Source organism: Saccopteryx leptura, chromosome 4, assembly GCF_036850995.1.
Source record: "Saccopteryx leptura isolate mSacLep1 chromosome 4, mSacLep1_pri_phased_curated, whole genome shotgun sequence".
Classification (NCBI taxonomy): Eukaryota; Metazoa; Chordata; class Mammalia; order Chiroptera; family Emballonuridae; genus Saccopteryx; species Saccopteryx leptura.
In genome coordinates this window covers 128992754-129016724 of record NC_089506.1, presented here as the reverse complement: position 1 = coordinate 129016724, position 23971 = coordinate 128992754, and the positions used below count along the sequence as shown (strand labels likewise).

Here is a 23971-nt window from a genome sequence, read left to right as displayed (position 1 = left end):
TGTTTATATAACCATATATTTACAAACAATTATAATTAGCTAATAGTTCATTTATGTTATGATTAAGCTGTAGAAAGTAAATTTGTTTTTATTTTAGGCAGTGTTTTCACAGAAAAACTTTTTTTATTAAGAGGGTTAGAACTTTATTTATTTTTCAATTAGTTGACATACATTAGTATATTAATTTCAGATGTAACACACCAGTGATTAGACATTACATAACTTCTCAGTGATCATCCCTGTAAATCTTGCACCCCTCTGACCCTATGCATAATATTAGAATATTATTGACTATATTCCCTATATGCCCTAATTCACATTCTCATGACTATTTTGTAACAACCAATTTGTACTTGCGTTATGGCCAGTAGCCACGGACACCATCACAGCCGCCTGGCCCGTGCAGGTTTGCATTTGATTCAGACAGACGGTAATGAAACAATGGAGTCAAGAACTGGTGGGCCATTAGCTTTAATCCTAGCTTGCACTCGGCGGGCAAAGAATACACACAGTGGGAAAACACTTCCCTTTCCATTCAGGGTTCCCAAAGCCACTGACTTATCTGAGTTTTTCTAGGATCAAAGGTTTCTACCTCATCAGCCTTATTCACCTCTGTTCCCTATCTCCTTCTCTCTGCACAAGCTCTGCACAAACTGCTTCTCCTTCAGCACTCCACCATCTTGGCTGCTTCTCCTCTCCTCCACGTGGCCTTTCTCTGCTCTCCTCTCTAATGCTAATCTCAGGAACAGAGAGAGAGCAAGCTCCCGGTCTGCCCCACTTTATAGTGTAGAAACCAAAACCTTTAATCCAATATACAAACAAGGAAGTCTCTGTTACAAAGTCACTTAGGGTGGGAAAGGTTTAGTTTTAAAACTAAGCCTTAGGGTATAACGACCCTGCCTGCTTACAGCCTGTCCCCCACACCCAGTGCAAACTATAAGCAAGCAAACCTATATATCAAGGGTCGGGAACCTATGGCTCGCGAGCCAGATGCGGCTCTTTTGATGGCTACATCTGGCTCGCAGACAAATCTTTAATAAAAATAATAATAACGTTAAAAATCTAAAACATTCTCATGTATTACAATTCATTCATTTCCTACCTGTCATGGTTGCGGGTGGCTGGAGCCAATCACAGCTGTCCTCTCGGACAACACCAAATTTTTATTGGATAATGCATAACGTACACGGGTCGTTGTATGGCTCTCACAGAACTACATTTTAAAATATGTGGAGTTCATGGCTCAGCCAAAAAGGTTCCTGACCCCTGCTATATATCATATTTACAAACTTATTTGACCAACAACTTGTTAATCACTTCTCCTTTTTTACCTATTCCTCTGAGCCCCCATCCCATCTGGCAACCATCAAAATGTTCTCTATGAGTTTGTTTCTATTCTGTTTATTTTGTTTTTATTTATTTATTAGATAGAGTGGCACTTTAGTTGTTCCTTGATTGCTTCTCATAACATACCTTGACTAGCTCCAGCTGAGCCAGTGACTCCTTCCTCAAGCCTGGCTTTAAGCCAGCAATCTTTGGGCCTAAGTAACCATGGATCATTTAGAATTTTAGATGATCCCATGCTCCAGCTGGTGACCCTGTGCTCAAGCCAGATAAACCTGAGCTCAAGCCGGCGACCTTGAAATTTCAAACCTGGGACCTCAGTGTGCCAGGCCAACGCTCTATCCACTGTACCACCACTGGTCAGGCTGCTTGTTTGTTTTGTTTATTAGATTCAGTTGTTCATAGTATGCATTTGTTGTCATTATGTTGTTCATATTTTTTCTATCTTTTTTCTTTTTCTTAAAGAAGACCCATTAACATTTTGTGTAATAGTGATTCGGTGGTAATGAACTCCTTTAGCTTTTTCTTGTTTGGGAAGTTTTTTATCTGGCCTTCCATTCTAAATGATAACTGCTGGGTGGAGTAATCTGGGTTGTAGATCTTACTCCTTGATTGCTGTTGAGATGTTAATGGAAGGGATTTACCCGCAGGCCGATCAGCTGCAAGGACTAGCTCTGACCACTGACCTCTAACGGGGTGAAGGATTAGCTGCTTAAGGATACACCCCACAGAGCAGGATTTACTTCACTGGGGCCCTAGTGCCTGCTAAGTACACCCCTTGAGTGTGTTACTGTGGAGGTGGTTGGGTGGTGGTGTTTCATTTGGTCTTAAGCTGTCCACTAGATGGCCTGGTCCTGGGGCCTCCTGGGAAATGTACGTCAAGATCAGTTGTCACCTGTGTTCCACCCATGGCTCCCTAATATAGCATGAGCTGCAGAAGGCTGCTACTTGTTCTGGGGTTGGAGGTGCCCACACAAGGCCATGCTGCAAACCAAGGCCAGCTGCTATTAGTGCCAGGGCTGGGGTCACTTAGCAAGAGGTTATGGGGCATGCTGACAGCAGATGCTGCTTCTTTGAAATATTTTAGGAAAATTTAAAGCATCAGCCAAGACAGGTGTTGGGCGGATAAAATGTATTATGCTCACTTTGTTAAAGATGCCGTCGCCCAGGTGATATTAATGTGTGTTGGGGGCAGGCAGGATCATTGTAGCCTGGGGCTTGGTTTTGGGATTAAGCCTTTCCCACCCTTTTTGATGTGGGGTGGTACAATCCAATCATGCCTCGGAGAAGTGACTTTGTATTGGAGACTTCCCTATTTTGTATATTGGATTAGAGGTTGTGAAGCTACAATATAAAATGGGGGCGGAACGAGAGTTTGTGCTCTTGGTTCCTGAGATTAGCAAGAGAGAGCAGAGGAGAACAGAGAAAGGCCAAGTGGAGGAGGCCAGGAGAAGCAGCCAAGATGGCGGAGTGCTGAGTGAGATGCCAGTTTGTGTAGAGTTTGTATCTGGGATAAGGAAGGAGATGGGGAACTGAGGAGAATAAGTCTGGTGAGCTAGAAACCTTTGATTCTAGGAAACTCGGATAAGTCAGTGGCTTTGTGAGCACTGAGTGTGAGTGGGTTTTGGAGCCCAGTGTGTATTTTTACTTGCCCGCCGGGTGCAAGGTAGGATTAAAGGCTATGGCCCACCAGTTTTTGGCTCCATGGTTTCTTTACCGACTGTCCGAATCCAATGCGAACCTGCAAGGGCTGGGCTGCTCTGATGGTGGCCCTGGCCGTGGCTGCTGGCTTTACAACAGGCTATTCCTGTGGAAAGTCATTGCAAACAGTTTGAGTGATCCAAAAGTTGGGTGGGGCAAACATTGTTAGCCAGGTTAATGGAGACTCAACTATGGCACCTGCCTACCTGCTCTATGGGAGGAGGTCTCGTTAAAGGAACAATAACCTCTGCCAGCACTTCAGTATGGGAGAAAACTATCTTCCCTACAGGTATTCTAGTTCCAGACAACTCAGTGTCTCCCCCCCCCCCCCCCCATGTCTGTGATGCCTTTCAAGCTGCTGCTCCAGTGCTGGAGCTCAGAGGGATTGAGTCCAAGTAAGTCCTTCCATGGGCCCCTTTAAGAGGAACTGCCTGGACTCCAGCAGCTTTCTCTCTACCTCAGCCTTAATCTCCACTGGTTTTTTTCCAGCCAGAAGTTATGGGGACTTCTCTTCCTGGCACTGGAACCCTGAGCTGGGTGCCTGGTGTGGCAGTGGGACCCTTAGCTCCTCATGGGGGACCTCCACAGCCAGCTGAGATATCCCTCCTGATTTTATGTGCCACATGTGAATGTGGGACTAGCCCATTCTATGTCTCTGCCCTTCCTGTCAGTCTTGATGTGGCTTAATTCCCTAGGTATAAGACCTTCATTCAGCCAGATTTCAGGCAGTTCACATGGTTCTGTTTAGTTGTAGTTTTGATGTGATTGTAGAAGGAATTGAGTACCATGTTTACCTATGCTGCTATCTTGATTAGAAACCTCATAGAAAAACTCTTATACATTAAGTAATCTTTAAAAAAAACTATGAACAAATCCCTATGCACACTGCATATATCTTATTTTAAAGTAAAAAAACAAAACGGGAACAAATAACAATATTTAAAATAAAGAACAAGTAAATTTAAAAAAACAAACTGACCAATATTTCAATGGGAACTATGGGCCTGCTTTTGGCTAATGAGATGGTGGTGCCCCTTCTGGAAGTGCGGCGGGGGCCAGATAAATGGCCTCAGGGGGCCGCAGTTTGGGGACCCTTGCCCTAAACCAGGGGTCCCCAAACTTTTTACACAGGGGGCCAGTTCACTGTCCCTCAGACTGTTGGAGGGCCGGACTATAAAAAAAACTATGAACAAATCCCTATGCACACTGCACATATCTTATTTTAAAGTAAAAAAAACAAAACGGGAACAAATACAATATTTAAAATAAAGAACAAGTAAATTTAAATCAACAAACTGACCAGTATTTCAATGGGAACTATGCTCCTCTCACTGACCACCAATGAAAGAGGTGCCCCTTCCGGAAGTGCAGTGGGGGCCGGATAAATGGCCTCAGGGGGCCACATGTGGCCTGAGGTCGTAGTTTGGGGACCCCTGCCCTAAACTGTAAATTGCATATCTTTACTTTCTGACTTTACTTTTAAACGAGCGTCTCTTCTGTTGTGTGTTTGTTTGAGTTTTCCCCAGATATCAGTAGCTAAACTTGGCATACTATTATAATTTGCCAATTTATTGGAGGGAATATAATGTATAGACAGAGCTTTTATTTTTTTTCACCTATACTTTGACTTTTTATTTCTTTGTTTTTAAAGCAAATGATGGTATAATTCCAAGTTAGTTGATAATCTATAACTCAGTGGCATACGTTGCCTAGAAATGTTTTTGGTTACATAATTTTGTTATCTGGAAAGGATTGCAAAACTTTGAAATTTCTTTTGTTAAGGAAAATTGGAGTCTTGCCAGTATATTACCGATATATTACCAGTATATTTCAACAGTAATCCTATTTTATATTTTTAATACATACTAAAATTAAAATGATATACTGAGTACGTATTTTTATTTTTTTAGTGCTTCACTTTATGGTCTCTGACCTTTTCGCTTGTGTTATTTTTGCACCATTGGATGGATGGATATTAATTTAGTTACTAGGGAGTTTAATTTGTACTTAAGTTAAAGTTTCTTCTATTTCTTTTTAATAGTTGTGTGGAATTTGACTTGAATGTAAACAATATTGTTGGAATAAGAAACACATTCCTTCTCAGAACTTATGCATACCGTAAGTTTTTGTTTATTTCCAAATAATTATCAGCTTTTCTTTTTATCTATCATGTTTTTCCTTTTTAAAGATGTTTGTAGTAAACATGGACATCTCTTTAATTGCTTTTACGTGTATCCTATTTTACAATATGTAAAGTGTTCACTAAAATTATATACTACTAGTTGTAAATTAATAGAGTTAATTTCAATAATTAGCAATTTTTAAAAAGATAACTGAGGTATGCTTTGGAAGTAAGACACTTTTATGGTGAACAATGTTTAATACACAGGGAGTCGGTGCTCTTTTTATTAGCATGGAGTTGGGAAATTATGTAAACTTTCAAAGAAACTATAATGTCTTCTTACCATTTTTAAGTTTTAATTTTACTTTCAGTTGAAAATCGAGTTCGTCCATTAGTACTGGTGATTAAGAAGTGGGCAAGTCACCATGAAATAAATGATGCCAGTCGTGGTACTTTAAGCAGCTATAGTCTTGTATTGATGGTTTTGCACTATTTACAAAGTAAGTATTATGGGTTTCCCCAAGTTTTAAAATGGAAATGTCATTAAATTTTAATATAGTATCTTTTCTATTGGCCCTGTCTTCAAAAAGCATTGTTTTAAAAGTTTCCTTTTAAGGCCCATTAGACCAGATTTTTAATTTTGTTGCTCTGAACTAATGTTTTTAGAAATGTTATTTCCTGGAAAGCATTAAAAAGAAGTTTCACTGTGTTTTTATTTTTTGACAGGTTTCTATATTCACTTTTGTATTCAAAGAATTTTCATCACCCTTGGTGGGAGAGTGAATACACAGTGTGGTATATGTGTGTTGTAGAATTGTGTACCTGAAACTTAGATAATATTGTTAACCTGTGTCATCTCAATAAATTTAATTAAAAATAAAAATTATAAAAATAATAATAATCTTTGCCAATATGGAAAAAAAAAACTTTTACCACTGTATTGTAAAACCATTTTCTTGAGGCAGATGAATGTTTAGAAGGCCTATAAAAATATGCTCACACACCTAAAAATGGTCACATACACTCATTGTGGGTTTTTTTTTCTTGAGATGGGAATTAAATGATTTTCTTGTTGGTAAAAGAAGCTTTATTTCATGTGAGCTTGCATTGAGATAGGGTAAAAAACCTTGGTGTTAATGTAATAGAAGACCTTTTAGCAGGATGTCTAGGATCTGATATGTCCTAGGTTAATGATATTGCCACAGTTTGGAAAACGATGTTGTAATATTTATGTTCATATCCTTTGACTCAATGGTTTCATTTCTAGGTGTTATAAGGTAATAATCAGGGATGCTTATATGGATTTATTTATAAGGCTCTTTTTCATGGTGTTCATTGAAATAATAAAAGATCAGAGATAATCTAAGTTTTTAGGAATGGGGGGATGATTAAATTAATTATAGTTTATCCTAATGTGAAATTTACACAGCTACTAAAAATCATATTTTTCAGATATTTAATGATAGAAGAAAATATTTGAGACACACTAAGTCATATACAACAAGATACCAGTTTTAATTAAAAATAGTAACTATAGTTGAGGTTTTCTTTACCTCTTGGCAAAGGTTATTATTTTTTACTATTTTTTGTTTTTAATTGAAGTGATTGGGGTAAACACTGGTTAACAAAAATAAACAGATTTTAGGTGCACAATTCTACAACACATCTTTGGAACTCTACTGTGTGTTCATACCCCTGCGGGTGTTGAAAGCTCTTTGAATACAAAAGTGAATATAGAAAACTCAAAAAATGAAAATATTTGTTAGAAGTGTGAATATACACATATATTTATAACAAATATTGAAATGATATGTGCCAAAAATTTCTCCGGTTATAACAGTAGGATTTGTTTCTTTTGTATGTGATTGTAATTATAGATGTTTTATGTATTAAACAAAAGTATGTTTTTATTTGAATGATAAAATCAGATATTTTGATGAGAGACTTAAAATAGTTAAATGGGTCAGAGTTTTATGAATCAGCCATCAAAAAGGTTAATCTTGCCTGACCAAGTGGTGGTGCAGTGGATAGAGCGTCAGACTGGGATACTGAAGACCCAGGTTTGAGACCTTGAGGTCGCCAACTTGAGTGCGGGCTCATCAGGCTTGAGCAAAAAGCTCACCAGCTTGGACTCAAGGTCGCTGGCTCAAGCTGCTGAAGGCCCGCAGTCAAGGCACATATGAGAAAGCAGTCAATGAACAACTAAAGCAGGGGTCCCCCAACTACAGCCCGTGGGCTGCATGTGACCCCCTGAGGCCATTTATCTGGCTCCTGCCACACTTCCAGAAGGGGCACCTCTTTCATTGGTGCTCCTGGAATACTGTATGTGGCAGTGCCGCAAAGCGTGGCGTCGCTCATGTACAGTACTACTTCCATTTTGTTTTTATACTTTAAAATAAGATATGTGCAGTGTGCATAGGGATTTGTTCATAGTTTTTTTTTATAGTCTGGCCCTCCAACGGTCTGAGGGACAGTGAACTGGCCTCCTGTGTAAAAAGTTTGGGGACCCCTGAACTAAAGTATCGCAACGAAAAACTGATGATTGATGCTTCTCATCTCTCTCTGTTCCTGTCTGTCTGTCCCTGTCTATCCCTCTCTCTGACTCTCTCTGTCCCTGTAAAAAAAAAAAAAAAAAGGATAATCTTCCTTTTTGAAGTAAAAAAAATTTCAGGCTAATTATAATACATATGTTTTTATTGCTGATCAATTTTAGATATACATTAGTGTGATGATCTGCTCTAAAAGGATTTGAAACATAGTGTTGGCTGTTTTAGATACTACTTTAGATATTACTAATCATTTCTTGTCCAGTTTTGCAGTTCAATCTGAAACATGTATTTACTTTTGATGCTTTTTTAGTGAACTCTGTCCATTTCAAATTTATTAAAAATTGAACAGATTAGAAATATTTCTTTTAAAATATAAAGAATAATATGACATACCTCATGTACTACCACCTACTGTCTACTTATAAGTTTTAGTAGTGTTAGTTGTGATTTAAAAATTAGATTTGACTGAAGCATTTAACATGCATGAACATCCCTATGTGCCCTATATCTCCATTCTTGGTGCATTACACTAAAAATTTTAATTTGAGATTACCTTCTTTAGAAGAATGTACTTTAATCACGAATGTCCCAAGGTGGTTTTACTTTTCCTTTTTTGTTTTAAGCGAGAGGGAGAGAGAAGGAGAGAGAGAGACAGGAAGGAGAGAGATAAGAAGCATCGGTCCACAGTTGTGTCACTTTTATTTGTTCATTGATTGCTTCTCATACATGCCTTGACTGGGGGGCTCAGGCTGAGCCAGTGACCTTTGGGCTCAAACCAGTGACCATGGGATCATGTTGATGATCCCACGCTCAAGCAGGCAACCCCGCGCTCAGGCTGGTAATCTCAGAATTTTGAACCTGGGACTTCAGCATCTCAGGTCGACATGTTATCCACTGTGCCACCACCGGTCAAGCCAAGGTGGTTTTATAAAGCAAGTTGAAAATTCAAACATTAGTATTTTACTAGTGCAATGCAATTATATGCTAACATTTGGTTTAGATTTGTTAAACGTATTTTATTCTTGACAGTGGTTTCATTTACTGAATTGGTTTGTCATTAATGGCACTATCATACACCATTTTTAGGTTCTAGGCTTTTTTTAAAGGACCTCAGTGACTCTGTACTTTGGCAAATTGAAGCCACTCCTCCATAGAAGAAATTAGAGAGATTGAAATAAGTAGTTGCTTTTTGTTGTTATATAAGAGTCTACAAGGTGTATTGAGCAGTTCCAGGTCTACCATAATGAACTAATGTTTATGATTTTGGCCCAGTTATTTTACCTCTCTGGCGTTAATATTCTCATCAGTAACAGGAATAGTTGGCTTAGATGACACTTAGGTTTCATTTAACTTCTTAAGTGCTTTAATATTTTTTCTGCCATGAACAGAGAAAGGAAACAGGTTCTACGTAGAAAGGTTGAAAACAAAACATTTCCTAGAATGAATTTCAAGAGTCAGTGATAGACTACGTAGCTTGAGAAGGCAAGCTGACTGATGAAAGCAGGAGGGGTAAAACCCCATCAAGAACAGATTTTAATGACAGTGAATAATAAAGAAAGAGTGAATAATAAAGCAAAAGTATCAATTGGTTTGAAATAATAATATGAATGGAATATTTATCATGTTACCAGGTACAGAACTGTCTTCTAGGCATTTTTAAATTGTTCTTGCTCTTTCATAATTAACGGTTGCTTAGTGTTGAAAACATCTTTTTTTTTTTTAATTGAACGTTTGATGAATTAATATAGAATGTTTATAAGTACAGTATAAGTGGGCAAAATTGGTTTACAGTTATGAGTAAGCAAAATAGAGTTTATTCTTGTATTAGATTTTATTAAACATAATTAATTACTGCTTTTCATACGAACAACTGTAAACCCACTTATGCCTACCCCATATATAAATTTGTGGGGGCCTGGCCAGAAAGCTCTCATATGAACTGCAGGCAAAGTAAAATCTTACAGATTACCTATACTCAAGGTGTTATCAGTTGCTCACAAACTGCAATAATAAGCTTTTGTTTTGTCTTATTTTGCTTTTGAGAAAGAAATTTTAAAGATCAAAGTACAAAATTTTGAAATCAAAATAAATGTTACAGCCAGATTCTTCCAGAATGTATGTTGCTTTAGAGTTAAATAAGCATTTTAAAAATTTAACTTTGAGGTTGCTATTAATATAGTATTATTTAGTAACTGCTATAGTATACTAATTACTTCTGAAATGACCGGTGGTTTTAAATCTTTAAATTTGTCAGGCAGGGATTTATTAAATGATATTCCTGTCCTGAAAAGCTTCCAAATTGCTTAGTTCTGAATGCTCTTTGTCTGTTAAAAGATCTTAAACCAGTGATTACTATTTGTTTTACTCTCCTAGCATTCTAATTATAATTCTAGAATGAGATAAACTTGAAACAATTTTCTGTAATCTTTTCTTCATCCTCTTTTAAATTATAATTTTAATTTATTAGGAGTATTCAGTAGGAAAGGAATTCAGGTTTTTGATCAATTAAACTAATTTCTAATGAGATTTTCCAATTTAACTTTTACATTATAACAAAAATTCTTAGAAAGCAGCTGTTAAAATGTTAAACAAATACAAAGATTTTTAGAACTAAAGTGACTTGGGTTTGAGTTTGTAGGGACTTTAGAATTTTGAGCATTTGAATGCCTATGGGGAAAAATGTATCCTTATTTTCTAAGAGTGCTTCTGTAGGCGATGAGTGAGTTTTTTCCTCTAATATTCTTAGTCATACACTGTGAACATTCCAGGCTATCATGGAATTTTACGTTATTCCAATTTTCAACTTAGAAATGAAACATGATGCAGGAGTTAAATTTAAATACTATGTGGTAGAATCATAGTTGGAGACCATGTAAGTTGGTCATAATAATTGATTATATGTATGTAATGCATTCCAGAAATCCTTTAAAAATGTTCTTGCTAAATAGCCAGTAAATAGTGAATTAAAGATTATTACTGAGTATAATATTTCATTACATACTATGTATCTGTAATTCTTAAATTATCATAGTTTATCATATGGTACTATATTGGTCTTTAATCTTAAAGAAATCTTGAAAATGCATTATTTGTGTCTTAATTTCAGACATTATATATTAGTTATTTATTATATTATTGAATACTGGGTACTTTGCCTCCCATGTAATCTCCTATATAATGATGTGAAATAACTATTAATGCATTTAGTGAGATTGAATTTGGGTAAAGCTATTGAAGGATGGAGAATTACAATTAAAAATATAGTAACATATGAAGAAAATGATTCCTTTGCATGAAATTTTATTTTATAGAAGATTGGTTCAGATCTTCTGATTTAGATTTCTAAAGTTTACTGAGGCCTACTTTATAAAAATTAATAAAGTGAAGATTTCTTTCAGTTTCTTTTTTGGCAGATCAGAAACTATATTCATTTTTGTGTTAATTGTTTGTTAGAAGAAATTAAATAATAAAAGCACATTTATGATAGGACCATTGTTGGACTGTACTTAAAAATTTTTTTGATAGCTACATTCATCTTAACAATGTTCATTTAATATCTGTACAACAATCCTTGTCTTGCATATTTTGTGTGTGTGTGTCTGATGTTGGACTAAATGATATGTGTCTATTTATTGATGGCCTATTATTCTGAAACCATGTAAGGAACATTAGTTTACATAAAAATGTACATAATTTATTAACAAACTTTAAATTACAAACTTAGATATATTCTGATTTAAAATTTTTAGAGATCAGAATTAACTTTACAAAATTATATGAAAAGTGTTGACTTTTAGCAGAAACCCTTATAGTTTTATACCTGAGGGTCTTAGCTGACAAATTATTGCTTTGTAAAATGAATTACATGAATCACAGAAGCTTTGAACTTTTTTTTTTATAGCCCTACCTGAACCCATCCTTCCATCCATCCAAAAAATTTACCCAGTAAGTGTTTCTTATAAATTATTATAATACATATTGTGACAAGTATATGTGGGACTATTTATTATATATAGTATTAATGTGAATAAAAAAGTAGTCATAGTTATGTAACCTTCAAAGTATTAGTAACAGTTTCTATATAAGCTGAGGCATTGGCCATTAGGACATTAAAAATGTTTTGTATACTTTCTCAGAAGACTCATATTTTATTTGGTTATTGGCAGGCAATCTGGTTGTTTTATTAATGGTGGGATTTTTTGCATGATGCTCATGATTATCACTAATGGGAATAAATTGAGTCCCATTTGGACTCATTCCAGTTTTTTTCATGCTGTTTTAAAATATAGTTTTACAGCATTTGTTTAGTTAGTTAACTCAGAAGTTTTTCAATCCAATGTATGAATACTTTAAAAATAGGGGGAAAAATAAATTAAATGATCAAATGACCATTGTATCTTTCATTTGATCTTATTAAGTAATATACAGCAAGAGTAACATTAGTATTCTATCCTTGTGTGCATAATATTAGGAATCTTGCTGAAGCTGTTTGGAAATAATCAAGAAATGAAGTGTATCTACTAGAAAAAGTGTAGTATGTACTCAATTTGAGTTTAGAGAAACCTAGATAATGTACATATTTATGATATATAAGAATACTTTTGTTTCTATTTCAGTATTTTGTGTTCTTTCCAGAATTCTGTTTCCTGTTTTATAGTCCTACCATTTTTTTCTCCTTAGTTATCCTTGTTCCTGGTTTTATTTGGAAATAATATTTAAGCTAATTGTTTAGAATGTTTGACCATCCTTTTGTAATCACATAATTTTTATCTATTAGTTTCAAAAACTTACTAAATGGTTATGTAACAGAGAAAAACATAGTACAGTATCTAGCTTGAGTAATCAGTGTTAAAAGAACTTATCTATTTCATGTATCACAAAATATAAATATACTTGACATGGAACCTAAATTAAACATAATTTAATCCTTGATAATTGAGAAGAACTGATGTTTCTATGTTTCAATACACACATGCAAGGTACTGGATAAGAAAGGGTTTATTGTAATAGAATTAGGCTATAGTAGGGACCTCTCAGTTTGTGGTGGGTCCTCTAACAAGAACCATTTGAAATTTGGATATTTTATTTACCTCCTTTTAAAAACTAATTTATGCTATTATGAAGAACCATTAAAATGAGTTTCCAGTAGCACTAGGGGCCAGTATTTATGCTTTTAAACATGAAAAATGGAAGCATTAGAAAATACAGAAATGGAAGTAACTTGAATTTTTTGGGTCTTATTCTTGAATGGTTTTCTCCCTCTATTAAGTATTGATTCTTTAGCTCATATTCCAAGGTCAAAGATAGTGACTTGGTGTTTACTATTTTATTTTATTATTTTTTTAAATTTATTTTATTTTATTTATTTATTTTTTAGAGAGGAGAGAGAGAGGGAGAGAGAGAGAGACAGAGAGAGGGGGGGGAGGAGCTGGAAGCATCAACTCCCATATGTGCCTTGACCAGGCAAGCCCAGGGTTTCGAACCAGCGACCTCAGCATTTCCAGGTCGTTGCTTTATCCACTGTGCCACCACAGGTCAGGCCTTATTTTATTTTTTTACAAGTGTTATTTTATTTTATTTTACGGAGACAGAGAGAGAGAGAGAGAGAGAGAGAGATAGACAGGGACAGATAGATGAGAAGCATCAATCATTAGCTTTTCATTGCGCGTTGCAGCATCTTAGTTGTTCATTGATTGCTTTCTCATATGTGCCTTGACCGCGGGCCTTCAGCAGACCGAGTAACCCCTTGCTCGAGCCAGCGACCTTAGGTCCAAGCTGGTGAGCTTTTGCTCAAACCAGATGAGCCCGCGGTCAAGCTGGCGACCTTGGGGTCTTGAACCTGGGTCCTCCGCATCCCAGTCCAACACTCTATTCACTGCGCCACCGCCTGGTCAGGCTACTATTTTATTTTATTGTGTCAACCTTATTTTTGTTTAAGACCTATGTATGTTTGGGTATAGAAAGAGCTGCATGTAATTTTCAGCAAAGAATCTAATAGTTAAACCTATTCTTTAATGAATCTGTTATTATATATCGAATAGATGCTTCTACAGTAATCTCACTTAGCCATAAATACTTAAAGCACATTATCTTTATTATTATAAGATTGATGTTTACATGGATAAAAATTACTACCACCTCTTAACAGGATTTTTTGTTTTATCTAAAACCTGTCTGTCAGCTGATTGATCAGCAAGCAGTGCTTTCCTCAGTCATCCATCTGATGTAGCAAGCACATGGCTATATTTAGCATCTATTTGTATCAGCACACTAAATATTTTACACAGTATCTTTAATTATAAGCAAATAAGCATGTAAGGTAGGATCTTTTTTTCATTGATGAAGAAACTAAGTCTTAAAAAGTAATATGATTGATCCAGACTATGTAGTCACAAATTATGGATCAAGAAACTAGTATTTTTTCCATTATACTGTGCTGCCTGAGGAAAGGAAAAATGATAGTAGTATTCATTGAAATATCTTTTTATCTGATTGCTGTTGTTTATTACATTTTATTATTTGTATAATATTATTCCTATATAGAAAAGCAGATATGACAGATTTTCAGCTTGTATAAATAAGTTTGAGAATAATTTAAAACTTTACCTAAAAAAATCTTCATTACTTTACAAGGAAGAGGGTTCTTTTAAATTTTGAGCTTTTTTAATGTAGTTAAAAATAAGATTTTAAAAAATTTTAAAAATTTTGAAATAGAATAAAAAATTTTAAATATATTATGCCCTTTTTAGTACTTTTATATATTTTCTCAAAATTTATGATGAAAGGTTTTTCAGAATTGATACACTATTTCAATTCAGTTGTAATACTAACTTATGAAGGAAAAGGAAAGATAATATACTTTTATCTTCAAAAGCTATATGGTAGTACAGCATTACTGATTATTACTACTTAATTCTTATTGACTTAAAAAAGCAACATAAGTGACAGAGGGAAGAGTATTTACTATTGAGTTAAAGCAGTGAAGTTGAGATAGTATAAGTATATAAACTCAGATTAAGCTTAGGAAGGGGTCTTTATTTTAATGGAAGCATATTATTATGAAATTTACCTAAATTTTTGCTAGGTAGATTTATCAAGACACTTATATTTGTTTCCTTTCCTAATGGTGTCTTCATATTGGAGAAGCGTATTAATGTTAACAGAATAGAGAATAATATAAGCCTCTTTTTTATAGTTGTGAAATAAAGAATTCTTAGAATTTCTCTATACTGTTATATATTGAAAATACATTAAAATTTACATACAACATATATACATACATATGTATTATACATACACATATAGCAACATTTTCAGTTTTCAAATGAGTATAATATGAGAGATAATTGGTTATAACTATACCTTTGAAAAGATAAAAAAAATTGAGGATTTATTTTTTAAAAGTAAGAATAAAACCATTGTTTTAAAGTTGACAATACTTAAACTTTAAAAAGCATAAGGAAGTTAATTTTGAAATATAACCATACTGCATTATTGTATAAATATAGTTATAACGATGCCTGGCATATACTAAATAATGAATATTTAAGTAATACTATTGCTGCTGAGATTTATATACATTATATCATTTAGTCCTTTATAACAACCCCATGAGTACTATTATTTTCTTTATATTGTAGATGAAGAAGACAAACCTTTGCAAAGCTAGGTAACTTCACATAACTAATAGAAGAGCAGTGTTTCAAACCTAGGTTATCTGACTCCAAAGATCATGTTCTTGAACACCTAATTATAGTACTTATACTTTATGTTATATGTCTCTTGATTTCAAAACTATAAAAATCTCCCTAAAATCAGGTACAATTTAAAGGAAATTTAGTGGTCAGTCTTCAACATACGTTACCAGATTGGTGGTGATCTGCATAAAATTAAGAAAGCTTGGTAGAACTTTAATGTTATTTAGTTCTTTATCTATTTAGGTAAAACTCTACTTAAGTATTTCTGACCAGCTATTTTTTAATTTGAGACCTTTCTCAACATTTATTTCTAGGATCAAATATTTCAAATTGTTGAAAAATTATGCAACTTAAATTCTTTGCCTGGAAATGGAAAACAGTCATCTTTCATTTATGTTATATATTGTTTTAAGCTTCAAAAAAACGATGGAATATGATAAAAGATGTTTTTGCCTATTTTGGTAGGCAATTGTATTGGCAAAACAGTGAGACTTCTCAGATGTTTTTCAAGGAATCACCTTAAAATTTTTTTCTTACGTTGGCATCGATTGAAGAAAAATGGAAACTATATATCTTTAAAAGTATCAATATTTAAATATCATTTGAATCGAGTCATTACACATTTGGTTATTAGAAGCCCAAAATAAGATATAACCTTAAAAAGTAATAAAAATATTTTTCCAATTAAAAAAAGAACCAAAAATAAACAACAAAAAAATATCTTACATTGTATCAGTTATTTTTCCATGAATTTAGATTGTATTTTAAGGCTGCTTTTTTCCTCCCTTTGGTTCTTTATATGCTTTCTGATGTTAGCTTAAATTCTACCCACCCCCATCCTACCCAAAGTAGCGTATATTATTATTAAGTACATAAGTGCAATGGAGGGATCCCTTTAAAAAAATATCTTTGATGGAATTTTTCTTAAAGCAGAGAATCTTTCTTTAATGTGAACCAAAAGTGGGGATTTCTAAGGTTATATGGAATTCCTTCTAACTTGTAGTTTCTTTTGGAGTTTATTTTTATAAACTACTTGAGTTCTCACTCAGTATGTATAGCAAGGCCTTTTTGTATATGAATGTGAAAAAGAACAGTAGACCCAGGAAGGGACTGGCCATGTTGGTCCCACGTCATTTAAGTATTTGATTAGAATAGGTCTCATAACTTCAGTTTTAATTTCACAGTTGCTAATATTTTTTCTTTAAAATATTGAAGAAAATAAAAAATTTAAAGGAGGTTCAAAAAAACTTCATGTGAGAAAATTACTTCTATTATTTCAGTATCAGTTCATAAATTATATGTTTACTGTGCTAGGTGCTAGAAATAAAAATTAATGGTAGCTGTGAAAGCAGAAACTATTAAACAGTGACCCACTTTTTCTTTTCTTTTCACCTTGTTATACCTTTTTCTTTAGTTTGCCAGAGAACAATATTTAAAATTTTTAATTTTAGATAATGTCCTAAGTTCAATCTTATACCTAACAGGTAAGAGATAAAAGGTGGTGGAAGCAATACACCTGTCCTGCTTTTACTCTTTATTTTAAATCAAGACTTCTTTCCTACTTTCCCTAGTCTTAGAGATAATTGAGATATCTACTTGTAATACTACATCTGTTACAAGTGTAAGGGGAGGTCTCAAGTTTAGGAGTCCAGCTTTATGAATTGTGGTTGGTGTAGAATTTTACCTCTAAGAGAATCACTTCATAGAGTTAAAAATCATTAATAGAATTATAGATAATGGGGTGAATGAGGGGAATTTTTATTTTCTTGCTCCTTTGTTTTTTACTGATGATTTTTGAGGGCTACCATTAAATAGATACAATACCCCATTTCTCTGTATTACAGTGTAGTTACGTTGGAGTTATTTAGACTTTTTTTTTTTTTACACAGAGAGAGGAAGGAACAGAGAGAGATAGAAATGCGGACAAGGACAGACAGACAGGAAAAGAGAGAGATGAGAAGCATCAGCTCTTAGTTGCAGCCCTTTAGGTTGTTCACTGATTGCATTCTCCTATGTGCCTTGACTGGGGGGGCTCCGGCCAAGCCAGTGACCCCTTGCTCAAGCCAGTGACCTTTGAAGGCTCAAGCCACTGAGCATGGGGTTATGTCTATGATCTCACACTCAAGCTGGCGACGCTGAACTCAAGCTTGTGAGCCTGCGCTTAAGCTAGATGAGCCCACACTCAAGCCAGTGACCTTGGGGTTTTGAACCTGGGTCCTCAGCATCCCAGGCTGATGATGCTCTGTCCTCTGTGCCACCACTTGGTCAGGCTTATTAGATATTAATTGGATTGCTAGCAATACACCTAAGATTTCTTAGAGTTGGGAACCTTAAGTATAGTTGTCATTGTACTACCTTAACCATTTGCATTAAAAAATATATCTATTTCTACTCTAATGATCAAGGGGAGTAAAGAAAACCCTTCTTTGAAGGCACTGCACAAATTACCTTGGAAATACTATTTTCTAAGTTATGGATATGTATTACTTCAAGCTCTATAGTTCATTTAGTGTATTTTAGAGCCAGAACTTGCTGTTTTTAGAGGAAAGATTAGATATGAAAGTGAATGGCTTATGAAAGACAAAAATAATAAGTACCCATTAGTATTCTTTCTAAGAAGTATGTTGTTTGGTCCTGGATTGTGAACAAATGATAACCTCCTTTAAGAATATTATGGTAAAAATGTGCTGAATATTGCTTGTTGCTGTGTTTCCTATCTTCCCTGCCCTCTCTGTCTTTACAAGTTCAGATGTCTGTCTGCTTTTTATTTTAAGATACAAAATATAAACACATAAAGTAGAAATAATTAAGGAGGTACATTTGTAAAGAAAGCTATGTTATTAGATGAAATTTTGTTATATACAATAAGGTTTTATTAATGGGTTAGGAAGTCTTTTGCTGCCAGAATGGATCCATTGGTTGCTCTATCTCAGCCAAGGATTAGAAGTGCTTTCTGGCCTACTCCAGACACTGGTGAAATCTTAGATGTAAAATTTCCTCAAATTTTTATATTACCAACATAAAAAAAAATTCCTCTCTCTTCTTCAGATAGCTTTAAATCAGGGTTTATAAAGTTTTTAGTGTGTGTTCCAAATGGCTTTACATTTTTCCCTTTTTATTTCTGACAGGAATCTTTTAGTCCTGCTATACAGCTGCACCTTATACATCAAGTTCCATGTAATGTTCCTCCTTACCTCTCAAAAAATGAATCAAGTCTTGGGGACCTCTTACTGGGCTTTCTTAAATATTATGCTACAGAATTTGAGTAAGTGAAACCTCAAATTGTATTTATTCATTTATATGTAAGTGAATGCTACAGATTTGGTCAAGAAGTTATATTTGTCAATTTCAGTGCTATAAACTTGTACAGAAATGTATAGTTTATAAAATTTAATACTTAAAGATTAATTATTAGAAACTAAGTAGAATTCATATTCCTAGTTAATAAAAAATTACAATTTATTAATTCAGTTTTAGTTAATTTTATTAGTGATCCCATTTTATTTTAGCTTCTTCTTTTCAGAGTAGGGCCTCAGTAAATGTTTGTATTAATTCTATGTAGGTACGATATAGTTTGGAACATCTATTTTTTTAGATACTTAAATTTCTAGTAAAAAACCCAGCTAAGACAAACTTGGAGAAAGATTTTCTTTTTTTTTTCTTTTTTTTTTAGAGAGAGAGAGGGATAGACAGGGTCAGACAGACAGGAACGGAGAGAGATAAGAAGCATCAATCATTAGTTTTTCATTGCGCGTTGCAACACCTTAGTTGTTCATTGATTGTGACCGCGGGCCTTCAGCAGACCGAGTAACCCCTTGCTGGAGCCAGCAACCTTTGGTTCAAGCTGGTGGGCTTTTTGCTCAAATCAGATGAGCCCGCGCTCAATCTGGCGACCTTGGGGTCTCAAACCTGGGTCCTCTGCATCCCAGTCCAGTGCTCTATCCACCATGCCACCGCCTGGTCAGGCGAGAAAGATTTTCTTAATACCTGATATCTGAATTAAATAGTTTTGTTATATGTTGAATAAATCAAGGAATACTTCTTCTTTTCCTTTTTTTTTTCTCTTGAGGATGATATGTAAACATGAAAAATTAAAGTGTATAATCAGACTAAACATAACTGAAAGTTCTTATGGAAGTTCTTAGTTCATAGAGTGGGATTAGGGGTTGTTCATAGCTCTCTGATCAATTTAGAAAAGCTTGAAGGAGGAAGAGAAAAGAGTTAGGAATTATACAAAGTAGATAAGGAGGGTGCAGTGACTATAGGTCCCACTTTGAAGAGAGAATAGCAATAGTAATAGTAACAAATTAATATTACTTGGTGGGAAAAACTGTTCTAAAAAATTATAGGTATTATCTCATTCAGTTAACATTATAACCATATAAGATAGTATTATATTATGCCCATTTTACCAGTGAGGCATATAGAGAGGTTAAGAAGCTTGCCCTAAGATCACACAGCTTATAAGGGGAGTATCTCAGATAGTTTTGACTGCAAAATTCACACTCCTTACTGTGATACTTGACTGTTGCTGTTGTCTTATCTGTGATGATATAGTAGTAGTTCTGAAGAAAACTAGAGTTATATAAAATAATTTGGCATAGGGCATGAAAAATGAAATGTTATTTAAATTTCTAAAAGTAAACATTATACCAGATTGTTTATATCTATTAGATTACAGTTGTGTCTAGTACCTACCTCAGTGCCAAATAGTGGGTACTTGACAAATACTTGTTGTAAATGAATAAATTTTGAAGCAGAAAGTAAGATTATGAACAAGATTCAAAGATCCTTAAGATGACTAAAATTACTGAATTAGGTTAAGAAAACGAATAGGAAAAGTGCTGGAGGAAAGTAATTCAGTAAGAATGAAGTTTTAATGTTCTACATATAAGTCCAGGCAACAAGGATAGAAAGGAAGGATCCTTCATTTGTATATAGATGAAGTGCTGGAGGAAAGTAATTCAGTAAGAATGAAGTTTTAATGTTCTACATATAAGTCCAGGCAACAAGGATAGAAAGGAAGGATCCTTCATTGTATATAGATGTAATACCAAACTGGAATTACAACTAAAATATAGAACAATCATCCTGAATAACCAACTGAAGACTAGCTGAAGATAAGTCTTATAATCAAGGATTTATAGAAGAAGTAACATCAAGACTGGTAGAAAAGGCAGAGATGTAAAAAGGGCTGGCCCTACTCTCAAGAGTTGTGGCTGAGATTCCAAAGGGATATCTCAGCTGCAGTGTTTGGGGGTGTTCCCCTTAGAAAGCTTGGGGTCTTAACCCCAAGCTGGGCTCCCTAATTCAGAGCACATAAATAACATCTTGCTTTGAAAAGCACTAGGGTTTCTGTTGGCCAGTGAAAGACAGTAGTGTGTTAGAGATACAGGCACACTCTTAAAGGCCCAATACTCAAAATTTTGTTTGCAGCCACTTACCCTGGGATCTGGCAGAGAGAGGGCAAAGCAGAATAGTCATGTGAGGAGAGTCTGGGATTTGTCTCTGGGATGAGTCCTGAAGGGACAGCCACCAGGATCCCACTGCTAATTCATTCTCTCATATCATAGATGTCATCTTTCTTGGGTGTCATCAGCCTGGGGGAAGCAATAGCCCCAATCTCTGGACTGCCTCTCACCTCACCCTGTGGAGATTGTCCTGCTGAGAAGTCAACTTCCTTAGCCAGTATATAGAGGTCTAGGCAGACTCAGGCAGTATATTAGTGACTTGAGTTGTGTGGCTTTGGGACTGGGGCCATTCCCCCTACTTTCCTGTGAACCTGGCCATCACTTCCCACTTAAGGAATATCCTCTAGAATCACCTTCTGGGCTTCATGAGGCCCCACCCACCCAGCTCCTAGTGACTCTGCCCTGTCAAGGTCCAGAAAAATCCAGGACAGATTGAGTATTTTGGCTCTAGGGCGGAGGCCAAACCCCACATCTTCCCTCAAGCCTGACCAGTACCTCCTCCTTATCTGAGACCCACTAGCCTCTTTCATCCTACTTCTGACAGCCTCACGCTGCTGACTTCCATCTCCACAGACTTGGTACACCCCAGGACATCTGTTGAATGGCCTCAGACCCAACACTGGTACCAAATTTGAACCTGTATCAACCTGGTGACCACCACTCATCCCTACCTGTGACTGATTGTGAAACTACCTCATACAACTCATTACTTGCAGATGACATGATACTGTATATAGAAAATCTTAAAGATTCCATCAAACCCCACCCCCTGCCCCCCCAGAAAAAACACTACTAGAGCTGATATATAAATTCAGTAAAGTTGCCGGATACAAAATATCCAGAAGTCAGTTCCATTTTTATATACCAGTAATGAACTCTATGAGAAAGAGAAACAAGAAAATAATTCCATTCACAATTGCTTCAAAAAGAATAAAATACCTAGGAATAAGTTGAACCAAGGATGTAAAAGAACTATACTTAGAAAATTATATGACACTGAAGAAAGCAATTGTATGTAAAAGATACAAATAAGTGGAAACATACACAGTGGTACCTTGATACACAAGCACTTTGAATCATGAGCAGTTAGCACGAGATATTTTGCTTTAAGTCATGAGCGGATATTTGAATCACGAACTTCCATCACCCTCCACTAGATGGCCTGCTGAACGTTCTGAAAGGGAGGAAGAAACAGACTTTCATGTAGAGGTTTTTGTTGAAATGGCCTCTAATGAAAGTGAGAAAAGTGTGGTGAAAAAGCCAAAAGTCAATGAAAGAAATGATGATTGTTGGGTAAATGAGTTTGTAAAGTTTGTATTTTCTGAGTTTCCTCAGTTTTATTGTTAAAAATAGTGCTGGGCAGCTGTCCGTTAAATTGCTAATGACCTTCCTGCTTGGGAAGAGTGATTGTTATGCTAATGTCTCCCCCTCTGCCAGCATCTTCGCCTGACTTTGAAGGTAAATACACTTCATAAACCAGTTTATTTCTTTACATTCTCCCTTACTATGTATATGTATATGTATTTGTTATTTATAAAGTACATTTTCTTATTTAAAAGCATATAAAACAAAAAATTTGTGTGGTTTTGGGCGGTTGGAATGGATTAATTGCATTCCTGTTAATTTAAATGGGGAAATTCGATTTGACACACTAGCAAATTGAGTCACGAGCTCAGCCATGAAACGAATTAAACTTGTGTGACAAGGTACCACTGTACCATGCTCATGGATAGGAAGAAATAACAATTAAAATGTCTATACTATCTGTCCAGGCAGTGGCGCAGTAGATAGAGCATCAGACTGGAATGCGGAAGACCCAGGTTCAATTCCCTGAGGTCGCCAGCTTGAGCACGGGCTCATCTGGCTTGAGCAAAAAGCTCACCAGCTTGGACCCAAGGTCTCTGGCTCAAGCAAGGGGTTACTCGGTCTGCTGAAGGCCCGCGGTCAAGGCACATATAAGAAATTAATCAATGAACAACTAAGGTGTCACAATGAAAAACTGATAATTGATGCTTCTCATCTCTGTTCCTGTCTGTCTGTTCCTATCTATCCCTTCTATCCGTCTCTCTGACTCTCTCTGTCCCTGTAAAAAAAAAAAAAAAAAAAAAAAAAGATATCTATACTACCTAAAGCAATCTATAGAGTCAACACAATTTCTGTTAAGACAGCAGTGGTGTATGTATTTCACAAAACTAGGACAAAATTTCCAAAAATGTATATGAACCACAAAAGACCTTGAATAGCAATAGCAATCTTGAGAAAGAAGAACAAAGTTGGAGGACTCATGCTACTTGATATCAAACTATACTACAAAGCCATAGTAATAAAAACAATATGGTGCTGGGATAAAAATAGACATAGAGATTAGTGGAACAGAATAGAGAGCCCAGAAATAAACCCATGACTTTATGGCCAAATAATATTTGACAAAGTAGACAGTAACATACAATGGTAAAGATAGTCTGTTCAATAAATGGTGTTGGGAAAATTGGACAGATCCTTGCAAAATAAAAAAGAAATTAGACCACCTTTTACACCAGGGGTCCTCAAACTTTTTACACAGGGGGCCAGTTCACTGTCCCTCAGACCACTGGAGGGCCGGACTATAAAAAAACTATGAACAAATCCCTATGCACACTGCACATATTTTAAAGTAAACAAACAAAACGGGAACAAATACAATATTTAAAATAAAGAACAAGTAAATTTAAATCAACAAACTGACCAGCATTTCAATGGGAACTATGCTCCTCTCACTGACCACCAATGAAAGAGGTGCCCCTTCTGGAAGTGCGGTGGGGGCCGGATAAATGGCCTCAGGGGGCCGCATGCGGCCCGCGGGCCGTAGTTTGGGGACCCCTGTTTTACACCATACACAAGATTAAACTCAAAATGGATTAAAGACTTAAAAGTTAGAGTTAAGACCATAAAAATCCTAGAACAAAGCATAGTAAAATCTTAAGACACCTCTCATAGTATTTTTTTCTGATACATCATCTTGGCAAGGAAAACAAAAAATAATAAACAAATGAAACTAGATCAAACTAAAAAGTTTTTGCAGAGCAAAGGAAGGAAACCAGCAACAAA

General features: G+C 35.3%; 1 protein-coding gene across 2 annotated transcripts in view; it reads left to right on the top strand.

Annotated features, from left to right (window-relative positions):
* TENT2 (terminal nucleotidyltransferase 2) overlaps positions 1-23971 on the top strand; it is a 66693-nt gene that overhangs the window by 31653 nt on the left and 11069 nt on the right. For both annotated transcript variants that reach the window (XM_066381689.1, XM_066381688.1), the window contains exons 9-12: positions 5087-5163; positions 5539-5667; positions 11618-11661; positions 18542-18678. In XM_066381689.1, the coding sequence (XP_066237786.1) occupies positions 5087-5163; positions 5539-5667; positions 11618-11661; positions 18542-18678 (387 nt within the window). The remainder of the gene's footprint in view (positions 1-5086; positions 5164-5538; positions 5668-11617; positions 11662-18541; positions 18679-23971) is intronic.